Source organism: Dunckerocampus dactyliophorus, chromosome 5 (genome assembly GCF_027744805.1).
Source record: "Dunckerocampus dactyliophorus isolate RoL2022-P2 chromosome 5, RoL_Ddac_1.1, whole genome shotgun sequence".
NCBI lineage: Eukaryota > Metazoa > Chordata > Actinopteri > Syngnathiformes > Syngnathidae > Dunckerocampus > Dunckerocampus dactyliophorus.
Genome location: NC_072823.1, coordinates 2,870,128 through 2,894,714, shown reverse-complemented (window position 1 = coordinate 2,894,714; position 24,587 = coordinate 2,870,128). Strand labels below are relative to the sequence as shown.

Here is a 24,587-nt window from a genome sequence, read left to right as displayed (position 1 = left end):
TGGTAATAAAGAAATGAAACTTCATATAGTGTTCCCTCGTTTACAGCTTCCCGAAATAGCCCGCAATAAGTGAAATTGGCGAAGTAGCCAACTTCATTATTATATAGTATGTCTTAAGGCTGTAAAACCCGCTACACTTTATGCACTTTTCTAAGACAGGCAATAACATTTTCTCACATTTCGCTCTTGTCTAAACACTCTTCGTTTGCATTTTAGTGATCACCCTTAATGATCAACACATGAAATGATTAAGTCACTGACACATATTTCACTCCTGTGACCGTGCCTTTTTGTCTTGTCGCCATTCCGCCGTCCTGCTGTCCAGTTGTGTTTTTGTATCCTTGTTAAAACATATTGCTGCAGACCAACTAAAGATTAATTTACAAGCTCGCTAGCAAGCTAGCGATGATACAGGAGGCATGAAGGAGACGCACGAAACTGCAAAATGTGAAGCGATAGAGCGAGGGAACACTACACAAGGTTCCCAACTCCATGCATGTGCAAGGAGTCTGTTTCGGGTAGCCTCTAAGAAAAAAAAAGCTGGACAGGTGAAACTGAAAAGCAACTTCAACGCAATGAAGAAATTTTTGTTTACAGAGAAAAATTGGGGACAAGAAGTTTAAAAAAAAAAAGGGTCTTCGGGAGGGACAAGTGGCGGGAAAGCAAGACATAAAGAGGCGGAGATGAAATGAGAGGAAGAAGGGTGAGAGAATGGAGGAAGGAAACCATGTTTATGTTTGCTTTTTTATTCCAGCACAAATTTTCCCCCCGGAGCTCATTAGTCTGGAGAGAAACAAACCACAAAACCTTAAAAAACCAACAGAGTGGAGAGAGACAACGTAGAGGGGAACATGTGGGGGCTCAGCCTGATGGAAAAAAAGATGATAAAAGAAAAGTGATTGAGAAAACAGGCGCAGACAAAACAGCGACTGTACATGTCAAGAGACAAAAAAACATGAAGCACCAGGCAACAAGTGTGCATGAATGGAGCAAAAAGATGGTACCAGGAAACACTTCATTAAATAAACGACCACACCAGACTTCAAGTGGGTTCAAGAAAAATAAAAGTACATTTAAATTTTATTGATTTCATCGGAGCAAATAAAAACAGTGATAAATCAATTTCATTAAGAAATCAGATACATTTTTAATAGTCTAAATATTCACATGTCATTTACAGGAAAGATAATAAACAAATTAAAACTAATAATAATTGCTCTGGTAATATACTATATTATCTACAGGTGGTCCTCGGGTTACAAAGGAGCTCTGTTCCGAGACTGTAAGTCGTATTATATTAAATTATACCGACATGAACTCCTAAATCATTCACACTGTACACAGAACACATGAAGGACATATACTGTAAAATACAGTCATAAAAAGAAAAAAATACAAGAATGAAATGAAACTGTAATAAAAAAAAGGCAACAACTCCTTTTACCCCTGCGGTTGTCTTGCAGGCCTTCCTACCTTCTTAAAACATACAGGCTAGCCTGGAAAGATCTCCTTGTAACAGCGCACAGAACCCATGACCCCTGTAGCTTTCAATAATCTTTATTCTGAATGATGGTCGCGACAGTCAAGCAACGGGGCTGGCCGATATCGGTGGGCATTTCTCCTCATCGTCACTTCAATGATGGCGGCTTTCCTTTTCTTTGGCGCACCGGTGCTTGGAAGATGTAACGAAGTGCAAAAGTTAACTAATAAGCAAAGTTATCCGGGTGAGTCTCGTGTTCACGGACCAAAGCAACGTTTTTAATTAATTTATGGCAGCGTGTTCGTAACCACGGAACGTCGTAAACCGAGGACCACCAAGCAACAGCTTGGTTCAAACTAAAACAAAAACACTGAGCATCTTTTTATTTATTTATTTTTTTTAATCAGAGCAGAACAGCAGCCTAATTTTCCACACAAAGTCACTATAAGATTCCCTTAGAATATTTTTTCTTTCATATAACACTGAAATACAGAATATACAGACATTATAGTCATCAGCCAGATTCAGTTTAAAGTATTGGTATAATATTTAGCATCATCGTCATCATATAGAGTAAAAACAGTGGCTTGGATGTTCTATATAATATCATTTATGTATAGTTGTTGTTTTTTGAGTGTTCAAAAGTCCAAAGTCCAACACTGACGTAAAGCAAGGACTAGTCCGTGCCAGGAGGCCAACGAGCACAGCAGCAGGTACGGGTGGAAGGGTGAGATGAGATGGACCACTCATGGAGGAAAGATGGAGGAGGAGGACAGGAACAGGTCAGGTGAAGGTAAAGCTGCCCTAAAAACACCTTGGCGGAAAAGAAAAATGGCACTTTTTTCCGTGCTCTTTGCAATTTTGAAGCTTTTTGTAGCGCAGTTGTTGTTATTTGCACCCGCCATTTGGGTTGATGAACATCTCCCAGTAAGCTTTGCATTTATAAGTGTATTACTGTTGCAGTCAAATGCCACTGTGCTGGTTCTGGAGCCTTTTGGAGAGCATGTGGTATAGGTTAAGTTTGCAACTGTAGGAAATCATGTCATCTAAACCTTGTCGAGTAGAGGAACAAAAATGCAATGAGGAACAAAAGAAACGGGGGGGCGATATCTTCCGTGCAGAGTTATCCATGTTTGGCTTTGGCTGATCCAAAATCTGGACAACTTTTCCAACAAAATGACAAAAAATGACTTGTTAAGAAGTGAAACATTCCTCAAAGCTGTGAATGAAATGAAGGTGGGAGACGGAAGGGGTTACGCTCTGGCTTCAAAACACTGACATGTTCCATGTAAATGAAGTAGCAGAGAATAAAAAAGGATTTGCCTGTCCACAGCTGCATTGAGCCACAATGGGAGGAATGGATGGATGGATGGAAGAATGAAGGGAAGTGAAGAAGACGGCCACACTTTGAATGTAACATCTCCCACCTTCTCGTCTCCACCTCCAGAAGCATCCTAAACCGAAGTCTGTCGTCACACGTCTCCTCTCCATTATTCTCGTTTTCCATCACGCCACCTTTTCCTCCGTCTTTTCCTGTCTTCATTGTACTTCCCACTGACAACCAGCTCCTCCTCCATTTCCATCCCCTGCTCCTCTTCCTCTACATGGGGAACACCAGGAAGCCAGAGAAGGTGGAGTATTTCCATCCTCCCATCAAATTTCCTCTCTCCAGTTTGAGGTAAGCCCGGTCTCCCTTCTCCATTTGGATCAGAACCCCATTGCTGGCCGCCTCGCGGGTCACATCCTGGTCACCAGCGAAGGCCGAAATCACCGGCCAGCCGTTGTGCATCAGGCTCACCTAGACATGCATGAACGACCGAGAAAAAAGGAAGTTAAATGTTGGTATGACACATTCAAAAAAGAACCCCACGGATTATGGTAATGGTTTAATTTGTTTTGAGAATGTAAATTACCGTAAATTTAGGTGTATATTCCAATTTAAATGTTCATATATAAGCCACACCCGTGTATAAGCCGCACGTGTCCATGTCATAAACTCACAGATTGTAGCAGATTGTGAGGACCAGGCAGCTCTTTATTTGACAGCAGCCAATTATCCATCCATTTTCTATACCACTTCATCCTCATTAGGGTGGCGGGGGCATGCCGGAGCCTATCCCAGCTGGCTTTGGGCGAGAGGCGGGGTACACCCCCCCTGACTGGTCGCCAGCCAATCGCAGGGCACATATTGACAAACAACCATTCACACTCACATTTAGGACAATTTAGAGTCGCCAATTAACCTCACCTGCATGTTTTTGGGAATGTGGGAGGAAGCCGGAGTGCCGGAGAAAACATGCAAACTCCACACAGAAATGCCCAGGGGAGAATCGAACCCAGGTCTTCCCGATCTCCAGGCTATTCCTGTATTGGCCAACATGCTAACCACTAGACCACCATGCGGCCCGCAGCCAATTATGAGCTATGAAAAAACTCATGAGCTTGTCAACCCATTGGCAATTGCAGGAGGTCACTACTCAATATAAGCCTGACTCACGGTCTCATCTTGCAAAAAACATTAAACTCATCAGAGAGAATATAACACTCAAAAGGCACCTAGGAAATATACATTACATGGACCAATGCTGCCTCTATCCACCAGAAGGAGCCAGAGTAGCGTGGAGCACACAGAGTCCAGAGTAGCGCCCCATAGCGTAGCGCCCCATTGCATGCGTTGCTCAGACGCAATTCCTTACGGGAAAACTTTAAAATGCTGTTTTTTTTCATTTTAAACTTGGTATTGGTACATGTTTGCATATTTCTGTAGGTATAATTTTGGAGTGTTAAGTTGCTGTGTGATGAATTTAGTGTTCTTAGTAAGACCACACAGTGAGTCAGACTGATGTTTTTATACCGTTATATATAACAACCTCCTGCGATTTCCAGTGGGTTGGCCAGCTTGTTGTGAGTGCACTTATTGCTTGTGATTGGCTCCTGCCAAAGAAAGAGCTACCGTTTCCTCACTGACTCACGAGCGGAATAGTATTTAAACAATTAGTAATAGTTCTGAAGTAAAGAAGATGTCACGAGATTAGAATTTAGCCATAGATTAGCCCCACCACTGTATAAGCCACAGGGTTCAAAAGAAATATGTGGCGACTGACACACCGTAATTAACGGTACATTGGAATACATCACGTAGTACAATTCACAGTTCCACATGTCCAAAAAGGAGTAGGAAGAAGCAAAGCTTATTCAATCCTACCCCCCCCCCCCCCCCCCCCCCCGTTTCACGTTAATTACAATAAATTTGTTCATTTCCTGTATTCCAAATGTACTCTGTGCTAATTTTAAATACATAGGAACATGATAAGGCAGTATAACAATGCGGTACAACGGGAGTCAGGAGGTTTTTCAGAGGTCAGAGGCTTTTTCTGTAAATAAATAATAAGTTATAATAAATATGTAATAATAACTGATGAAAAGGTTAACAGTTGACAGAAACATACACTATTGGTCAAAAGTTTTAGAACAACCTAATTTTTCCAGTTTTTACTTCAAGTACAATGTACTGTTTGGAATGGTACAAAGGTAAGTGGTGAACTGCCACAGGTAAATAAAAAAAGGTAAGGCTAACCAAAGATAAAAAATAATGTACATTCCAGAATTATACAAAGCCATACAAGGCCTTTTTCAGGGAACAAGAAATGGGGTTAAAATTCAAGCAGTTCTGCAGCAATGGACTTTGATCCAGCCGTGAAAGTTGGTGCTACCAATTCTTACTGGTGTCCCACCTTTTCTTGATTACTTACAACCCCCTGTGTCTGAATAAAAGTAGTGTTGGAACACACCTTAGTACCATACCATTGTGAGCATTGTTTGAACAGTACTGTACTGCAAAAAGTAGTGTGTTCCTATAAAAATGGCGAGGAAAAGGCAATTAACGATAGAAGAAAGAGAGACCATCATGACACTTAAAAATGTAGGCCTTTCCTACAGAGAAATTGCCAAGAAAGCCAAGGTGTCAGCGAGTACAGTTTCCTTCACCATCAAATGGCACTCAGAAACTGGGGGAAATGCTGACAGGAAGAGCTCTGGCAGACCCAAAGTCACAACAGCATCAGAAGACAAGTTTCTGAGAGTCAACAGCTTGCGTGACAAGCGACTCTCAGGACAGTAGCTTCAAGCACAACTTATTAGTGGTCGCAGTTTCAACTGTGAAGAGAAGACTTCAAGTTGCAGGTTTGATGGGTCGAGTTGCAGCAAGAAAGCCATTGCTGAAACTTCAGAATAAGAAAGAGATTTGCCTGGGCCCTGAAACACCACCAATGGACTGCTGAAGACTGGAAGAAGGTGTTACGGACTGATGACTCAAAATTTTAAACCTTTGGTTCATCACACAGGATTTTTGTACACCGTCGAGTAGGCAAAAGGATGGTTCCTTAGTGTGTGACGTCAACTGTGGAGGAGGAAGTAAGATGGTCAGGGGCTGTTGGGGTTAGAATCGACGGTCGGTGACTTGTACAGAGTGAAAGGCACCCTGAACCAAAACGGCTACCACAGCATTGTGCAGCGCCATGCAGTACCCACTGGGATACGCCTAGTTGGTCAGGAGTTCATCCTACAGCAAGATAATGACCCAAAACAAAAGTCCAAGCTATGCCAGAACTACCTTAAGAATAAAACACAAGATGGTAAGCTTGAAAACATGGAGTGGCCTGCACAGCCTTCTGACTCAAACCCCATTGAGCTGGTTTGGGAAGAACTGGACAGAAGAGTGAAAGCAAAGCAACCTCCAACTGCTACACATTTACAGTATGGGAACTTTTGCAACAGAGTTGAGTCCATTGCAGAAAGAACGCCACGAGTTTGTTCAGCTGTTACTGTATATCTGCCAAAGGTGGCTACTTTGATGAGTCAAAAGTTTCGAATATATTTAGTTTTCAAAATCCATCCAATGGTTTCTTTTTTGACTTCAATTGTTTATTTGTTCCATGCTTTAATTTCAGAGTACACTGTGACATGAAACTGCATCACTTTCAATAAAATCCTGGGAAAGTTGCGGTGTTCTAAAACTTTTGAGCAGTAGCGTAGTTGGATGACGAGTTGAAGTCTGTTTGCTGTGAATTATAGCCACCCTAGTCCACCAACAATTGCAACCAACAATTTATTGTCTTCAGCATACAGTATGGATGCCAATCTCAGCATGGCAAAGTCAAATGCAACAAAATGCCATTCTGGACTTTATTACAAAACAATCTGAGGGAGAACATCAACGACAGGACGAGAGCGAAGCCACAATAGGGAGTTTTTTTTTAAACCTTGAAACGATCCCTTCATGAATGCACACACATATGCCAGGATGTGTGTGAGGCCTGCTGCATGCTTTTGCTCATCCAAGCGTACTGCGTTCAATTCACTGCCTCAGTTTTTGCCATTCAACTTGTATAACTTTTCATGCCCAAAGGACAGCCAAGTGGCTTCGAACTAATGTCCTAATCAGTCATCATCTGTGAACCGTTCATCTGGCAGTTAATGGATGCATTTACAAAACAAAGGTGGGTAATTGTAGGTTATTGAGTTATTCATTTTAAGCCACACAGCCTTTCGGTTGTTTCTCTTGACATGGGAGAAGGAGTAAGAAAACCGTGGGTCTGTGTAGTTTTTCTACTGTAATCTTCATTGTGGCTCAAAAAATCCTGTGGCTTATTTACAAGTGTACATATACTCGTGCATCTAGTTAAGAATGAATTTACAGGCTCACGTTCATAAAATGCACTAAAAAGTCACAGCACCACATGAGAAGACCAGCTGTCATTTATCACACAATGTAAAGGAAATCTTCAAGACTAAACCTTCATAATGCACAACATAATCGTGATGGAAATTCCGGCTCTTTTTAGAAAGTTCTTTTGGCTCAGCTCACTAAAAAGAGCCATCTTCCTGCTTGGTCATTTGTTATTTCTTGAATTCAATAGTGTTGGCAAAACAGGAAAGTGGTGTTGAAGAGGAAGGTGTCTCGCTGACACATCATATCTTTGGGAACAGTCACGTCACGAATCACGTCTTCAGTGTAGGTAAAAATAACCTTAAATGTTCATTTATCTCTTTCATCCATCATTTATATGCATTTGCGACCCTAAAGAGAAGAAGCGGTATAGAAAATGGATGGATGGATGGAATTGGTTTATGTATGTAAAACTAGAATTGCAAAACTATAAAAACGTATTTTGTGTTAACATTTTTGGCTTTCTGGAACAGATTAATTACATCGTTACTTTATTCATTATAGGAAAAATTTATTTGGTTAGAGTCCGTTTCAGTTAGAGTCGGACCTTCTGGAACGAATTAATGACACTAACCAAGGTTGCACTGTATTTGTAGTTTAGTTTATTTAGCCATTGTTAGTCTTAAAGATGCTTAATTTAGGCTCAAAGCAAATTGGTTAAATATGCATATTTTTCAGTACTAATTGGCCATATTCAACTGTGAAATAGCGAGAAACCGTTAGGTGATTTTTTTAATGAATATATTTGGGAAAACCATGATAGTGAAGTCGTTAAAGTAGAAGCGCCAAGTGGCAAGGGACAAATGCAAAAAGAAAACCGTTTTTTTTGTATCATTACATTATATGCACACAGGTCAAACATATTGTAATCACGTAGTACTTTAATAGCAAGATACAATGTTACTCTGCCGAGGCTCAACAACCCCAAACACACGCGTCATACTCCTTTCATTAAGGGCAAACGGTCACAAAAATAAATTCTTTATTCGAATCTGTGCAAAAATGTAAAATGTTCTTCCTTGGGCCATGTGACAGCCCTCCAGAAAGGTGGAAATTGGTTATTTTGCCACAAATCCCAATCAAACACAACCTCTCGCCTTGTGCTTTGGGTTTGGTAAAGAATTCTGAACTCAAATCCTTTCATCAGCCAATCCAGCAGAGTCATAAACATCACATAATTATACACTTTTACATCACTCTACCTCCTGATGCTCAGGATTGTGTTCGTGTACGAGTGTGTGGGGGGGGAAGAGAGTCGAGAGCTCTTTAGGCCCGCCGTTCCCCTTAATGACCAACCTGCGAACGGTGACTCACATGTGAGAATGGGTGTTAGTATGTTGCTTTGAATAATTACACGAAAGCACTCAGACAGTACTTGACTACGTTTTAAATTATTACAATGGAAACATGTCATCGGTCAGTAAACCCTGTATCTCCACTTATATATAATAATAATTTTGAATTTGTAATCATATTAGATTCTCTGTGTTCTCCAGCACTTCCTGTTAAAAATATGTACTGTAGCTAAACTATGTTCTGATCGAGTATCTCCATTTGCTGCTAGATCCGTACTCCAAACTAGGGGTGGTCCGATCCAATACTATGGATCGGTATCAGTCGGACACTGGCCAAATTTACTGGATCAGATAACAACGTTCCTAAGGCTGTCATTGTTTTCTGGTAAGAGCTAATACCCCATGTATACAATAAGTAATTCCTGTTTCAAACGTTACAACAACATTAGTTAGTATGCAATGATAATTATTTAACGGGTGCCAGCCAGTGCAGCGGCGCAAGTGTACCTTGGTAAAACCTCACTCCCTCGGCCTTAAGAGCTGCGCTGAACATTGGGTTGACAGTCCGGGCTTTTGGCCCAACGGTGAGCGCTCTAGTCTTCCATTCCGTATGTGAATCAGGCGGGTTACATCTATATCAACAGATGTCGGATGGATGTTGCTTCAGTTGTCACTGTTCACTACGAACACCACAGGGAACTAAATAGCTAGTCAACACGAAAACACTGGCCCCTCACGTTTTGGTCAGGAATTGCAAGTCACAAGGTCAGCCCTCAGCCTAATCTCATGACACATCTCTGACACTGCTTTACGAGGCTACATCCGAATTCTTTTACATTTATGAATCTTTTTTCAAGAAAGTAACAAAATTAATTAATTATATTTATGAAGGAGTAATTTTGTTACTAATTTAATTACTTTTTTGGGAACGCAAATATTAGCTGTAACAATTTTTTCAAGTAATTTACGGACCACTGATCACCAGTCAATCAAGTCCTTCAAATGTGAAACATTAAACACTTCAACATTACTTGTGGTCACTGTGAGAAGCTGTATGCTTGTATGCGCCTCGTGCTAAATCTGTCTAATAATAATTGAATAATAATAATAATAGTTTTTCACCGCTCCTGAAAAAGTGCATGTATAGATGACACTACTGTATATACAGTATGTGCCATAAAAGCAGTTCAATATAATAATCAGGTTCCAATAAGCAAAGCTCAAATTACACTTTGGGTGACAGTAGCTCGGCCATGATAGCTCAAATCCTGTTGCAGACAAAAATAAAGCCAATTAGTTGTTGGACAGACACTAGTATGCTTTAACTTGGAAACGAATGAAGATCATCTGTGGTGTATATAATAACAAAAAAAACTTAATTGAACTTGACAGTTTTGTTTGCTGAATAAGACACCTACAACGATGCATGAATAAAGGATGTGGGATTTACAATATTATTGTCATGTTTCGCAGGACAGGAGCGTGTGTTTCCTGTCCTGCGCCCTTATTTTGGCGAGGTGTACTTCCGGTGTGGTGGACGTTACAGCCGTGTCATGCCTGGTGTCCGCACAGCTGCGGGCAATCTGTATTAGCTGCGGTTAAAAGGCCAGCGCCAGCCTCTGTGCGGCGCTGGTTCATTGTTTATGTCATGGTTGATGAACCTCGTTGCTCTGCCAGTGCTGTCACCTAGACTACCATCTCCGTTACTTTTGAATTGTTTTTCCTTTGCCACTTTTAGTTTTGTTCCTGTTGCCTTGTGCAAAATAAAATTATTTTTACTTCTGCACCTTGCCGCCTTGTCTCTGCATACCGGGGGGTCAAGTCTTCGACAGCAGCAACCCCCGGCGTGACAATTATGGCAGAATTGAGTGACACAGAAATGACTTCAACTTGCTAAGTGCTCTTTAACTGAAACAAGCAACAGCCAGCAGCTACCACGACAACACAGTCACCAAACAGAACGACAAGGAACAAACAAATTAACTAAACGCTAACCACACTGTTATTTACAAGTGCCCACAAGGCATGCTGGGTAGTCCGGCAGCAACTCCCCCGTGCTGCCCGTGCTGCCCCCCCGACACTACAATATGAACTATGAACAATAGAATGTTGAATATCAATAGTATGTGTACTTGTTGACTTCCTTGTTGACCCCAACAACAAAACACAACAAAAATACGACAAAAATGGCGCCATCTGATGCGGAATGTTTAGATGATCTCAGGACCAACACCAAAAATATGACAGACATGAAATAAGTGATCACATCTGAAGAGGTGCTGTCAAAGGCTTCAGATTAGCCTCATTAACGTCTAGACAAACAGATGGCATGTGCTGCTTGTGTATGACATTCACCCAAGCACGCGCACACACACACACACACACATATAAAAAGACTCGACTACACCTACACAATTACCAGGCATAAAAATAAAAGCTTGATAATAGGGCTGTATATGTTGGTCAGGCCTAAATTGGCCTGCATTCATTATGCATAAGCATCAATTAAGTGCCTGATTGTGGAGCAAGAGACGATAACACAGCAAAAGCAACAAGGGGGAAACAGGAAGTCGACGCATCAAAAAACCCAGAGGGCGTCAGGCCAAATACAAACGGTGGAAGCGGATGGAGGAGTGGAACATAACAAATATAGCTGTCAAATATAAAAAGGCACTGATGCAGAAGAATTCAACTAAGTCTACTTTGTGTGTTTATGCTGTCATTTCACTGGTTGTTTGTCATCCTTTGCCATCCGTCATCGTATATGGTGGATGGATATTGCTGGCATCTGGTCCTCCACTTAACCTGGTGCAGATTTTGCAGTTGGCGCCCAAAGCACCTTGAATTCCCACCTGCTTCCTTAAGTTACATGCTCTCTTGGCCATGTCGGAGTTGCGTTTTGTCAGATGCTCATTGATGTAGACGTTTGCACGTTTGATCTTTCTCCCCTGCTCCAGCAGCGCCACCTTGTTTTGTTTGTTGATGGTGTTTCTGATGATGACAGGTGTGGAGTGTGGTTTATAACGCACCTTTCGGTCCACGGAAATCTCAAAGTGCTGCAGTAAAAACAGTTTGCACTTAAATCGATATAATACTCAATATTAACACCTGCTGTAACAGGTGAATTTCCCTGCTATGGGATTAATAAAGTACTACTACTACTACTAAACGCATCATCAGTTGTAAGGTTTAAAAGTAAATACATGTTTCAGTAGAGCTTTGAAAGAGTCCAGGTTCTGCCCTTTGCTCAGCTGGATAGGGAGCCAGTTCCAGAGCCTTGGTGCAGCTAAACAGAAGGCTCAGTCCCCCATGGTTCGGAGCCTGGTGGGGGTAACATGGAGGGGGCGGGCAGATGTTGAGGGAGTGAGTAGGTATGCTGCTGCCGGACCAGCGATGCATTTATGGGTAAGCAGAAGGATTTTGTTGTCGATCCGGGATGAGACATAGAGCCAGTGCAGTGATTTTAGGGTGGGGGTGATGCGTTCATACGAGTTAGAAACATGACTGGCTGTAGCAAAGATTCCAGGTAATGTGTTACTGTATGTTTGACAGAAGACCCGGTAAGCAAGAAAGCATACTGACACATTTGCAAGTATTCCTTGTTAGGTCTTTTCGGCTGTGTTCACACCTGCCAGGTTGGTTAACACTACCTGTAATGTGATGGCTGCGGTTGAACGTGTGAACGTTATTGCCCAAACTGTGGTGTGTACCACACAAGCAGAATAAGCATACATTTGTCCCTCGCCACTTTGTGGTTCAAGTGGTTAATAAACGATTGCTGTTTTGTGGTTGAATATGGTCTATTATTATACGAATATTTAAGCGCATTTTACGTATTCCTGGCCTAAATTAAGCATTTTCAAACATAGAAATGTCTAAATGAACTAAAATACTATGATAGACGCATTGGAACAGTCGTATGTCGTATGTCTACACTGGCCACTAGGTGTCAGTAATGTTTGGTGAGACACACAATCACCACCAAATTGGATCTTCGGCTTGATCAGCAGGCTTTTACTGCAGGTTTGAATTATCTCCCAACAGGCACAATAATTCCGAATAAAACACCAGCCCCCCCCAACATAGACAAAGACAAAGCGACTGTATGAATGTCAAGGGGTCTCACTCTGTTCACCCTTGTCTATGAAACATGGGGCGTGGGGGGTGCAAAAAGAGACAATGCGCTTTTTTTTTCGCCATTCGCTGGTGGTCCTGGACCGTAGTGTCATGTAATCACCCTAAGCACCTGCAGAATTGTGGTTGATAACTGGGTCAACAAAAACTATTGTATTCCAACTAGGGGTGTCCCAATCCTATATCGATATCTGACCTGTATCAGCAAAAAAACTAGTATTGGATGATATTGGCAGCTAAAATTCCCAGTATCAGCATTTCAATACCAGCAGTCCATTCCAGTCTGCGCTCCAGTGCTTTTCTCCAGCAACAGTGTGTGCTAATGTGCTACTAAAGTTAGCAAGGAGCAGGAGCGACGTCAAAGTCCAAAAAAGACGTCGCAGCCGGGTGCTTAACCCGCCATGCACAAGCCCCGTGCGGTGGCATAGAACTGGGGAAGTTCAGCATGACCAAACCCATCTTGCATCCGAAGCAGCAACACAAAAAAACACCCCAACGACCAACGCCATCCGAAACAACCGCAAAGTGTGACAAACGTGAGTTTTTCCTCATGCAGTACCTATAGTTGCTGACTGTTGTTCCCTGTTTGCGTATATCACTTGATCAAGCCTTTTCTAACATTCCACACTAGAAAATAAATAATACATGTATGACTCATGCTGATATCGGATTGGATTGACATCGGTATCGGCACATACCCAAGGCTGCGATATTAGTATCATATCACATGTGAAAAAAAACAGAAACCAATTCCAACCAGAAGAGGCATAGCAAGAGGAATAAATTCAAATACTGTCACCATTTGGGTCACATGGTCATAAGAGAACAAATCAAACGCGGCTCTGCCTGAAACCTCACTTCTCTGTCTGGTTTCTTAAGTTTTAAACTCAATAGTTTTTTACAGTGATTTTCAAATGAGATTTACTTCCAGTTTATGTAATTTTTCAGACACTGATTTGTGTTTGCTTGCTAGAAAGTAAGCAACAGCTTACTAGGAAACAGGCACATTTTAGACATATGTTCTGGTACCAGACTAGACCGATCAACTCTAAATTAAGTCATACTAGTCCTAGTACTAGTACTAGTTCAGCTAGCCACAGTGGCCACTGAAAAAATGGAGAACTAATATTAAACAAAAAAAAACCCAGCAAAAATTGAAAAAATAGAGCAATCGGCACAATGTAAATGCGAAAAAGCTGAAATGGTCATACAAATAACTCATAATAACACAAAACTTTGCTTTTTGGCATTTGTACATTTTGAAAATATATAAAAAATATTGAAGTGGCCCCATGCACTCTTTGATTTTTCAGTATCGGTGCAATCGGTGGAAAACTATCGCCAAGTGTTGCCCTTATTTCACTGTAGCAGTGGCCTCACCATTACTAGCACTGACCTACATTTCAAACTTAAATTCTCATATTTGTTCCATTAAATTATATCAATCTATTCCCAACGGTCTATTATCTTCATTTTGTAGCGTGTTTCTTGGCTGCCGTGCTTCCAGTAGTGTATGTGTATGTTCCAAACCAGAAGTGTTGGCCCATGTCACATGAACACTATTTGCAATGGGTCTACTTATTTTTAGCCAATCAGACTTCTGATTCATCTCCCATCATGCAGGCCCTCAGTCCTGATTGGTTGGAGCTAGGCCTGTCATGATAATCAATACACTGATTAATCAAATGATATAAAAAAGAAAACAAGTGGATAATTATGCCAGCCTCGATAAATTGTCATGTGCATGCATGCGTGTTTCATGCGTGTCTCTCTAAACCACACAGGCTGGATGACAAGAGGGTTCACTCTGCATGTGTCTGTGGGCATTGGTTCTATAGTGGAATGAATGAAGAGCGTGAATCCTCATCTCATCTCATCTCAGGCGGGGCTACTAGTGAGTGGATACAGAGAGCTAGCAGTTAGCCTCGTGAGCCAGCATACGCTAACATGAATGAAGGCACAGAAGCGATGGTTTCTGAGGCGAATGCCACAGCCGACAGCCCCAGTGTGGGAGTATTTCAGTTTTAAACAGAATGAACAAGCGTATGAACACCGACGAACCGATATGTCGCATTTGTGTGAAAGTAGTGACGAGGAAGAAGGGAAACACGACCAACGTGTATGCACACCTGAAACACAACCATCCTTTTCAGTTTTGCTAACTGGGGAACAAAAAAAAAACCTAACGCTGGAGGGGCAGCAGAGCCTTCGTCCCGACAGCCGACGCTTACAGAGGTGTTCGGTCGGCAATGTAAATATAAACAAAATGGTGCGCGCTCACAGTGTCGCTCGCTACACTGCAAAAGAAATGCAACCACTCGATACGGTTCTATTCGATAAAATTCAGGAAAAAAAACGGTCTCAAAAAATGTTGTAATTTGTAGCAAAACAGTTCTACAAGGTGAGTTATGCTGAAATGGCTGACTGAGGAGGAGGAAACTGACATCTCGGTTGAGTAAATGTATTTTAGTGAAAGGCTTTTATATGGTTTTTCATGTTATAAATAAATATTGTACAATGTAGGTATTTTGAGTTGTCAAAACCTTTAATCACCAAGACGCTCTATTTATGCTCGTCACATTTGGCTGAGCGGCAACTTTACAAGCACCGGTGTATCGCTGATCACCGGTGGAAATGAGTCACTGACTCGAAGTTACTCGCAGACATGTAAGTTAGGCGTATCGGTCTGTCTTACTTCATGTGACCCCATTGCTCTTGACCCCTGTAAGGTACATCGCTAATGACTCTGTCGCCCTACACAGGTGAACCAGGTTCACATCCTGTGGCACATATTTACTATCATTATTGGGTTTTTTTTTTAAACTGCCTCTCATGGTGTGTGGCGAAAAAAATTCTGGCCGACCCACTGAAGGCCCAGGTGCCAAAATGCACTACCCACCACTGACACAGTCTGAGGTCCTGCATGATTCATGAAATAATAATAACAATAATGTATTGTCTGCAAGATACACCAAGATATTCAAATGCCATAAATTGCAAGCACCTCACTGTATCACCATTTTTTAAAAGCAGAGTCAGGCTTAGATGAATTTGGCTCGTAAAACACGTCCTGTCTTGCTCTTACAATCTAAACTAACTAAAATTGGGAAAACTGAGATTCACACAGCAGTCTCCCTAGTTTCAATTAAATGTCTTCCTTATTTGTTTAAAAAGAAGCACTTTCGGCATAAAGTTATTTGGTAAACATTTTAATTTTCAAGTAAAACTGCAAAGAATTTATTTGGGGAATATTTTAGAAATATGAACACTTTTGATGTAAACTTTTTAATGTCATTTTGGGATTGTGTGTGATTTACTGTACTTGCTTTTTGATTTACTTGATATTTCTGGTCTATATTGAATTGGTGTTTACTTTCATCTTTTGCTATTCTTCTGTGTATCCATTTGTATCTTCGTCCTCGTTAGCCCGACCACTTTCTGTACATTCTAACCAACTGGTACCATCCCTTCCCTTGTCTTCTTGCAGCTGTGCCGCAGTTTTTACCATTACTTAGTATCTGCGCTTATGTTGAATGAGCAAGCTAAGCACTGAGTTAATCCTTTACATCAAGGGCTCTCAGACAGTCCAGACCCCAACTTGGACCTTTCAAATGCACTCAGACCTACTGGATGGTGAACACCTGTACGTTACCTCGCACGACTGACGCGACTGAGCCTGAGCCAAGCATATACTCTGTATTAGTCAGAGCAGCGGTGAGTGCAGAGAGTATTTTCTCAAGGATTTCGGTTGGTTTAAAAATTACACAAAACGTTGAAATTCAAAATGTTGAGGTTCTGCTGTACGGGTGGTCCTCTGTTTACGATGTTCCGCGTTACGTTCCCTGGTTAAGAATTAATTCCACTAAAAACGTAATTTTGGTCCGTAAACACGAGACTTGAGAACGAGTTACAGCGTGGCAAAAATACAGTGTGCTTTGCGCGCGGCACGAGAATACAGTGTGTACCTGCAGCTACACTGAGGCAGAATAACAGCTTACTGAGCCTTCACTTAGATAGCTTAATGGTTCACTTTTTACACGTCATTATTTCTCCCAAGCGGCAGTGCAGCAAAGAAAAGGAAAGTCATCACCATGGAAATGGAAGCGAGGGACAAACACCCACCCGCTGGACTGTCATTAAGGATAAAGATTGTTGAATGCTAATGAATGCTAGAGGGGTCATGAATTCCATGCACTGTTACAAGGAGATCTGCGAGGAGAAGAGGAGATTATACTTACAGACTAGGTTGGGGCAATATTTTAAGAAGGTAGAAAAACCTGCAAGACAACCACAGCGATAAAAGTAAGGAGTTGTTGTCTTTGTTGTCTGGTTAATTTCATTATGGTATTTAATCTTTTTAGGACGGTATTTTACAAGTCCTTCACGTGTTCTGTGTAACAGTGCGAGTGACTTAAGAGTCCGTTTAGGTATAATTTATGTAGAAGTTACCACTTACAATGTAACGCCATTTACATCACAGTCTAGGAACGAACGCTTTCGTAACACGAGGACCACCTGTATATCAATAATTGTGAAGATCCAAAGAGTAATAACTTCACAAAGTGGCACATCTATGAAAGAAATGAAAGGCGTGATGCCTATGAACTAATTGCGTAATACTAAGCGTGTCTTTTCATGGAATTATTTTTTTCGTCACAGTTTCTCGGTCTGCGGGCCTGAGTGGAATGCAGCAGTGGGTTGTTTAAAATCATAATTTCCTAGTTCGAAGTGGTTCTCATAAAAACATATACAGCACAGTGCTTCTAACATATTATTGATGAATCCTAACATTTGCAGATAATGAGGGACAGTATTCATTTCTGACAAACCCAGTTTATAGGACAGCCACGTGTGGAATTGAAATGATGCCTCAACTACTGCCTTTAAGTAAAAACTAAAGTAACCAACACAGAAAAGCACAGAGGTGTACTTAAAAGTGCTGTCCCTCTTCAGCCACAAATTTCACTCTTTTAATCCGAAAAACGAAGAACACCGCCAGCTAGAATATGATATGAAACAGACTGACCAAACAAATGTCTATGTCGAGGTGAAACTTTGTAAAAAAAAACTGTCATGTGAACCAAAAAAGGTGAATGGCGTTCATGGCTTTCACTCAACGCTGTCTCGTGTTCACGTACATGACTAATGTGCACACGTGTATTGTCACTTGGGGCGTGGCTTGCAATGGCAGAACAGGAAGTTAGCAACCCCCATGCAGAACCTAAACAAGGCACCTTTAATTAATTTAGTTCTCTTATTTACACCAAAATCATGTGCTGAATATGTTCACTCCTAAATATTCATCTTGGCCTATTGCAGTGGTTTTCAAATGATTTATTTTGATTACTTTTGAGATGATTATATGTATTTATTTATCTGTACTGTGTAAAGCGTGAAACCGTAAGCAGGAAAATGCAACAAAATGGAGAGCTGTAAAGCACACAAGTGTCTTCAAGAGTCAAACTGCATGTTGAGTATGATACATTTGTACATGTTTGCAGGTCTGCCGTAACACTGAAAGTACTCCCTGCCTCTCACGTACCCCCTGACAGTTCACCGCGTCCCCCAGAGTGGCCCGCCCCACTATTTGAGAAGCACTGGCCCATTGCTTCTCCGAGCAATGTTGAAAAGTGCCACTTCACTTCCTAATCTACCCTTCAAAAGCACAAGAAATAAGACTGTGACCATCACATGTTCAAAGGTTTTTGACTCACGGGCCATATTGGGTTAAAAATTTGGCGGAGGGGCCATCTATATATAGGCGGTCATCAAACAGAACGGCATACTTGCTCACGGTGCAACAAAACAAAAACACAACACATCCACAGCAAGTTAACGCACCACATAAATCAACTACTACTAATGTGACTACTAAATATAACATGTAACTTAAAACTTTTACTTCCAAATGCCCGCAAGGCATGCTGGGCAGTCCAGCTGCAACAACAATATGAACTATGGACAATAAAACATCGGATGTCAAGAGTATGTTAACTACTTGTTTGCTTCTCCGACGACCTCTAACATATTTTGCAATCAAGCAAAAATGTGACAAACACGGCAAAATGTTGGGCGAAAGAGTACCACAAGCTACAGGAATATAAGGGTGTTTTTTTGGCATGGGTATTGCACGTAGATATTAGTTTGTATGCCAACATGGTGCAGCAGGTCGGTTACTTTGTGTGTTGTGTCAGTTGACGTGTTGTGTTGTGCTTTTTTGTGCAAGCTACAGATTGCATCTTACCCTTCCGGCGACTGAAGCGTGCCACAATAGCACTGCAAGTCATGTTGTCGGCCATAGTTTCCATGTTAAAGGTTTAACAAAAAAAAAGAAATTTGGGAATGCCTGGCCGGCCGGATGAAGTCACTTGGTGGGCATGATGTGGCCCACGGGCCGCAGTTTCCTGACCAGTGTTGTAAAGCATAGGTCTTCAATAGGCCACAACTGCCAAAGCTTTTCATTTGACCCACCAAACATCATCCAAACAGGCCATTCAGTCTAACTTGGGAGAAGCGCTCGTTCATACAGTACTTTGTCCGCTCAGCAGGGGGCAACAGTGAGACATACGGGTCAATGAAGCAGCAGTAGAAGAAGACGGCTCACATTTAAAGAAATTTTAACTCTTACCAAAAAAATGCAGAAACTGAAAATCTGACTTTTAACAGCATATGGACTACAAAATATGCATTTAGCAAAAATGCAGTGGGGAAGCCGATGTGCTTGCTTTGCAATGACGTAAACGCCGTTTCCAAGGAATGTAACCTGTAGACGAAACATCTATCAGTCCATCCGCGCGGTTTGGATACACACACACACACACACACGCACACACACACAGAATTTAACCGGATCCTTCACTGATGCAAAGATGATAAAAGACTGCATGCCGGGCGCTGTAAACGAGGTGGGATCTGATGACCAAAAGAAAAAGTAGGTCATTTATTTGGTGCACTTTTACTTTTACTTGACATGCTGATGTGATGCAACTTTTTTTGCACTTTTAAATGTACTTGAAATACTACTGCGAGCTCAGTGTTTGTGGAATGCAATGCAATGCAAAGTCATATCACACAAAAGCATTGAAAATGTGCTAACTCATGTCAAGTCAGCATAATGTGATAGCACATATCCTTACATTTTTTTTAAACTGTGGCCCTCTTCATGATGTAGTTGAGTAGCCGAGTTCAACAGCTTGGACATTCAGGTGGAATGTTTGATTCGATTTTGTTTTTTAATTTCAGACAGTCAGTCATTGTCAGACAATGGAAATAATTGAACCTGACACGGCTGTCAGAATTAAGCAGGTTTAAATGATAGGAAACTATCAAAAAGATTAGTCAAAGTAGAGTTGGGCGATATGGACTTTAGCATGTATCACAATATTTTTGGGGTGTATCACAACATGACGATATAATTCAATTCCAAGGAGTCTTGCATAAAAAGCTACAAACCTTAAGCTATAAAATTAAAAATAATGAAATTAAACATAAGCTTACCTATGGCACTGTGTAGAGTGTCCAAAGCAAGCCGGTCTATTCCAGTTGTTGAGAGTAGCTACTTTCACAACATTAGATCCACTGCCAGTAGCTACACACACTTGTTTCCCATTCGTGGAGAAACTCCTTCAACACACTTGTCATGTTTTCACCTATGTGTTCCTCCGGAAAAAAACTTGTCTGGAGACAGGATGACTTCAAAGACCAGTCGCTGGTTATGTAGTGGACCGTGGTTGAGTCGCTCAGCTACTCCACGTCTTCACTACATCTGCTCTATCCAAACCAAACACTTCCATACTAGAGCGGTACCTCCCTTTTACCAACAATTTCTTAATCTATAGTCTCAGTTTCTCCTCCGCCTTCAGCCATGCTCATTTTCTGTCTTTGAGTTGTTTTGTTTCGCTGGACCATGCTTGTGGTCGACGTGAAGCGCCAATGCGTCAAAACAGTGCGGTGTGCAGTCGCAGGGAAAACACGTCATCAACTCTGCGTTTGAAAATATCATTTCTACCAGTATACATCATTTTCTTATCCTTGGAGAGATTTATAGCGGTATATAAAAATGATCGCTCTACCCTAAGTGAAAGTACTGCTGAATGTCACATCGTCGACGAAACGACTGATGACTTCAGTTTCACATAAGGTGTCACATCCATTTTGTAATAATTGGGTTTGGCAGCCAGGCCAAAAACAAATGCAATATAACATTTCAGAATTCATAGACATGCAGACACAGGAAAAAGCATTGTCTAATGATCAATGGTTTAACTATCTTTCTCCCAGCTAAACCATTTTTTCCCCGTCCTTAATGTCCATCATTAGCTCTTTTTTTCTGTCCACAACGACCATTACTTTTCCTTTCCTCCTCATCAAGACACTTCCATGGGATTGTTTTTTCACCTTACCTCGCTCCCCTTCTTTTTCATGTCCTCTGTCTCCCATCCCTTCATGCCTACCTACGTATGTTTTTCATCCGTTGTCTCTCATCTCCAGAACGCGCCACAGCAACTGCCTCTCAGGCAATTAAACAGTGGGAGTTTTCAACACACCAGATGCCCTGGATGGATGGGAGCGCGAATGGAGGAGGTTGAGCGCCACGGTCTTAATGCGTAAAAGGTGGGAGGAAAAAAGTAATCACACCGGTCTTTTTCACGTTGGATACCAGGTTTAAAATGCTGTACTTTCATTTCAAAAATGTGAAAGGCGGCACCATTTGAAACACGACACTGATTGTTACCATGATTCAACAAGACTTAATTGCTACTGAGCAAGATGTCATTTAGAGTCTATTTGTGTGCAGTCAGACGACGAGAGGATTCATACGCCCTGCTTGACTTTTCCCCTCAAACATTGCCCGCCTTCCCTGTTGTTGTGGCTGATATGCCATGTTAATTAATTCAGGACTGCAATAATAAAGTCTAAGCAGCAACACATAATGGCAAAACTCCAGGGAGCCAACAGCATAATTACACAACAGTTTAATTTGCAAAAGACACATTGTGATTAACACTTTGTGGCGTGTAAAATGCCTCATTATCCGCATGTTAAACACTGTAAACGGGCTTAGGACATCTCAAAAATTTCCTATCACATAAACACGCAGTGAAAATGAGTTGTTCGTGGGATAAAAGAAGCGCTGGGAGAGAACAGGCAGTTTGAGAGACAAACAGTACGTCTACACTGAAAAATGACTACACTTGTGGCCTAAAATGCCAATAAAATACAAACCAACACGTTTTGAAGGAGGTGCACCTTTGTTACAAAAGAAACAAGAGGCAATCTGCACTGTCCGTGGTGCTGAAGCGGCAGCCGACGCAATATTCCGCCCTCCTTTTGCATTGAAGGCACCCGAGTTGGCTCACTGCATGTATAGATTCATTATGATTGTGCCTGCAGGTGGCGAGCGACTAACTTTCATCTGTTGATGTCTGCCCTCCTCTTTGTCCCTGGGGGGAGATTTCAAATATCTACAAAATGACGATGTGGGGACTGAAGGTGTGACACACACACACACACACAAACACACACAAACCTGTATTGTTTGGCGGTTGTAGACTTTAACTACGTGGAAGTTAAAACTGTAAATTCCTTTTCGTGGCGCGATGAAATTACTTCTTTCCTCATCAAAATTCCTCCCAACATTTACAAGAACCTGGAAGAAAAGAAAGTTAGATTGTCAGCAGGTTACTGGAGAAGCTCCTGTAGAAGTTCCATCATATGCAAATGATGACAAATTGTGCAGTTTTCCGTGACAAGAAACACACAATCTCTCAAAAGAAAATGACCTGTTAATTTCTGAAACTGATAATAAATCCTATTTAGTCCCTAAAATAACAAAACGCCGCTTCAGACTCGACCTGGCACAATGTAGTCAAATAACGGCTACCTGGCTTTTCCATAACTCCTCCACTCGATCAGGAATGAAAATAAATCCATAAATCCAATCCATCTTTCAAATGAAATTTCAATTATGTATCTCTGCGGCCAAATGTCTGGATTTATGGATAGAAGCAGACCGTGGCGTGTAATTGAGCAGCAGTTTGAGTGGAAATTAACCTTTTCCAGCAAGCTGGTATGGACCTCGCCCCCGTGACCCACACTTACTAAATTATTTGGTGACATGTCAGGTCACATAGCCCATATTATCAGCTTAAAAAGTTGAATTCAAAAGGTTGGGTTTTTTTTCTACTGGGCAATGCAGTCCAAACCCCACAGGATATGCATTGGCTATAAAAAGAATTGCAACAAGCATGCTTCAGTCCGGCTTTACTTTTTGGTGCGTCTGATGTGCATGTGCAGATCATTAGACGGCCAGAATCTGACCTGGATTTTTAAAACACTTTCTAAGACAAGAATCGGATTTATAGCACATATTGTAATGTTGCCTTTTTATGGCAGAAGGCACGTAATAAAAGAAACAAATGAACAGTTAAATATTGTCCCATTAGCAGATAAACGCATCAAATCTCAACATGTATGTTTGGATAAAAACAACAACACACGTATAGTGCAATAGTACGTGCTCCTACCCGATCAAAGTAGATCACCATGGTCCGGTTGCTCATTTCGGACGGTTCGTGGTTGGTGTTCCGGACGGCCGAGAAAGCCACTTTGGCGCTTCCCGAACGCACCGAGATGCCCAGAGCCGTGCCGGTCGGGTCCGAGGTCGGATTGGAGTCGCACACCACCAGGCACTTCCCCTCCAGGACGATGGGTTCCGTCTCGTTCTGAGCGCGGCTGGGGCTCGCCGCCAGCCACACGGCACTCAGCAGGCAAAACGCCAACATACCGGACCAGAACCGAGGTCTTGGACTCGTCTTGACGCCTTCAGCGGTGGTTGTGCTCCACTTTGAAAAAGTAAGTGAGGAGAGTTTCCCGGCTCTTTTAACTCACACTCCTGCTATGATATTAGCCTCTTTGCGTCCCAGCCCGCCTTGTCTTCTCCTTCCCAAGCAAGTTTAACAGTCCAGTCTTGTTCCAATTCACGCTTTTTAGCAGCTTTTCGGTGACTTGTTAGCACAGTAAACGAGAGTGTGGGTCGGTGCTGGCGGGCTCTGTTGTGTACTCATAGCGCGCAGAATGGGGGGCGGGAGGGGGTTCCGTCTGCGCTGCTTCTCGCCCCTCTCAATTATTGATACGTCACATATGAGACTTTCAAGCACAAAAGGCTCAAGAGGAAGAGAAGCGCCGACGTAGATAAAGATGCTCCCGCCTTGGTCTTACTTTTTTTTCCTCCCAACCAACCACAAAGCCGTCCCTCCCTCCCTCCGGAAAAAGGGAGCTTTCATCGGATTAGAGTCTGCTCCTTATCCTTATTTTCCAATCACCGCAAACCGACCGCCCCGCTGATCCCCGCCCCTCCATTTATCGAACCCACCTTCTTCCTCTCTCTCTCTCGCTCTCTCTCTCTAGCTCTCTTTTCTGCCTTCCCACTCACACACCCAAACACACCTTTGTGTCATTTCCGGTCAACACGAAAAGCAACCCTGCTGAAAACATGCCTTGTTGCTTAATCAATGTAATCACTGTGGCGTCATTAGGGCTATTTTGGGGAGCTGCCAAACATGATTAAATAAAAATACTATAATTTGGTGTTGTTATATAAAAGCAAAATCTTATGGTTTATCAAACCAAATTGTATAAAAACTAAATAGTTTCCAGATTATGAGTTTAAATAAATAATCATATCACCTGTCGTTATTCACAAAAATATAATCATAAATCTGTTTCTCCGCACTTTATAGCCGTTTCGGGAGGTCAGGGCCTTCTTTGCTGGCCTCAACATTTCCAATGTAAATTGTCCATAGATCGACCCTCACGTTAAGAGTCACTAAATGTGGAGATGTGATTCAGGACAAACCGAGGTCGAGGATGAGTCGTATAAACAGTTTACTCACAATTGAGCAACAAGCAACAACCACTTACAGTGATGCGAAAAAATGTCTGCCCCCTT

The 24,587-nt window shown here is 41.9% G+C and overlaps 1 protein-coding gene across 1 annotated transcript; it reads right to left on the bottom strand.

The window, feature by feature from the left end:
- LOC129181729 (cerebellin-1) lies at positions 1-23,813 on the bottom strand. Its single transcript, XM_054777304.1, has 3 exons — positions 23,164-23,813; positions 22,167-22,286; positions 1-3,278 (listed from the first exon to the last, which is right to left on the bottom strand). Exons 1-3 carry the CDS (start codon positions 23,419-23,421, stop codon positions 3,081-3,083), a joined length of 576 nt encoding a protein of 191 aa, XP_054633279.1. The 5' UTR covers positions 23,422-23,813; the 3' UTR covers positions 1-3,080.
- Between the last annotated feature and the right edge of the window lie 774 nt (positions 23,814-24,587).

Bases quoted from the DNA above. Each gene is read 5' to 3' on its own strand.
- LOC129181729 (XM_054777304.1), bottom strand. From the start codon at position 23,421: ATGTTGGCGTTTTGCCTGCTGAGTGCCGTGTGGCTGGCGGCGAGCCCC. The intron at 22,287-23,163 runs GTAGGAGCACGT...CTTTTCTTCCAG, and splicing joins TGGTGATCTACTTTGATCGG to GTTCTTGTAAATGTTGGGAG. The intron at 3,279-22,166 runs GTTTGTGTGTGT...ATGCATGTCTAG, and splicing joins ACAACCGCCAAACAATACAG to GTGAGCCTGATGCACAACGG.